The sequence below is a fragment of the Cyprinodon variegatus genome, unplaced genomic scaffold (assembly GCF_000732505.1).
Source record: "Cyprinodon variegatus isolate N-32 unplaced genomic scaffold, C_variegatus-1.0 Scaffold1140, whole genome shotgun sequence".
Classification (NCBI taxonomy): domain Eukaryota; kingdom Metazoa; phylum Chordata; class Actinopteri; order Cyprinodontiformes; family Cyprinodontidae; genus Cyprinodon; species Cyprinodon variegatus.
Genome location: NW_015151593.1, coordinates 64930 through 66232, shown reverse-complemented (window position 1 = coordinate 66232; position 1303 = coordinate 64930). Strand labels below are relative to the sequence as shown.

Genomic DNA, 1303 nt, shown 5'->3' with positions numbered 1-1303 from the left:
CCACACTTCATCCCCATCATAGGGTGAGCCAGAAGGTGAGGGTGATGGATCCTCCCTGCGTTCACGCCCACCACCAACACACTGAATCTGACGACACCAAAAACCTTCTTTATTTATTCTTATTTTTTATTCTTTTTTTGGCGGCCGGTAAACAGCAGCTAGGTCAATAGCGACATCAGATAAATGTTTTTGCTGCAGGCCGGGCGCATCGCTGCCCCCCTCAGGAACTGGCTTGTGCATCATTCCATGGGCGTTACGATGCCGTGCGTTATGCAGAAGTTAGGCTGTCGTTGGACAGAAGTTCTGGACTCATTATGAATACTCTATGTATACGCCAAAAATAAAAATAAAATCCATAGAAAGTTCAGCGTATGACAGCGTTTTAGGAGATTCTGGGACGTCCGGATAAATCAGCAAGGTGTGACGGTAGCCTCACAATTGATGTGTTTGGAGGCTGTTTTACTAGAGTGGAAACACAGCCTCCATGCAGGTTAGAGCGACCCTCTAATAACAGAGACAGGGTTTGGTAGAACGTTGTAAAATGAATACTGACCCCGTCGCTGCTCAGCAGGAACCACAGACACTGCAGCTGCCCCACATTCATCGGCGTCGACTGAAGGCAGAAGCGAAGATGTCTGGAAAGCTGCCGCCGTAAGCAGGCCTCCGCATTGTGGTCGCTAAGGCAACGAGACAAACCACAGCTGTTTCCAACAAAGTCACACTTTGGACATTTGGATCAGCAGAAAGAAAACGGGCAGGTTACCCCGGAGACAGAGCCAGGAGCAGCAGGTCTGTGCAGAGCCGCAGCTGGTTGAGGGCCGACAGTCCCTCCATCAGGGGCCACAGTTGAGTCTTTCCCCTGAGCTGCAGCAGCTCCTCTCTGCTCATCAGGACTCCAGCCTCTGGTTCCTCCCCATCAGACGTGGGTCTGGTCCCAGTGAGTCCTTTGGAGGTCATGTGATACTGCTGCTGCTCCACAATGAGCACCAGCTTCTCCAGTGTCCCTAAAGAGGGCATAAAATAAAAAAATGTTGTTTTATTCCATTTTTCAATCTTAAATGCAAAAATATATCCAATTAGGAATCTACTGGGTTTCACTTTCTTCCAGCTATCTGAAACCAAACACTCATTGCTGTTTTAGTTTGGAAAGATAACTTTACAGCATCCCCTTCACTCTGAACAGGCAACAGAAGAGAAATGCAGAGGGGTTTCCTGCTGGAAATCATCATAGAGAGGGCACTCTATAGTGATGCTGCTATAGGCTTAGACTGCTGGAGGACATAGGGACCCCTATTTCATCAAT

At 48.3% G+C, this 1303-nt stretch overlaps 1 protein-coding gene across 1 annotated transcript in view; it reads right to left on the bottom strand.

Annotated features, from left to right (window-relative positions):
- mdn1 (midasin AAA ATPase 1) overlaps positions 1 to 1303 on the bottom strand; it is a 74855-nt gene that overhangs the window by 25835 nt on the left and 47717 nt on the right. The window contains 2 exon segments of the mRNA XM_015400729.1: positions 554 to 677; positions 764 to 1004. Coding sequence (XP_015256215.1) covers positions 554 to 677; positions 764 to 1004 — 365 coding nt within the window.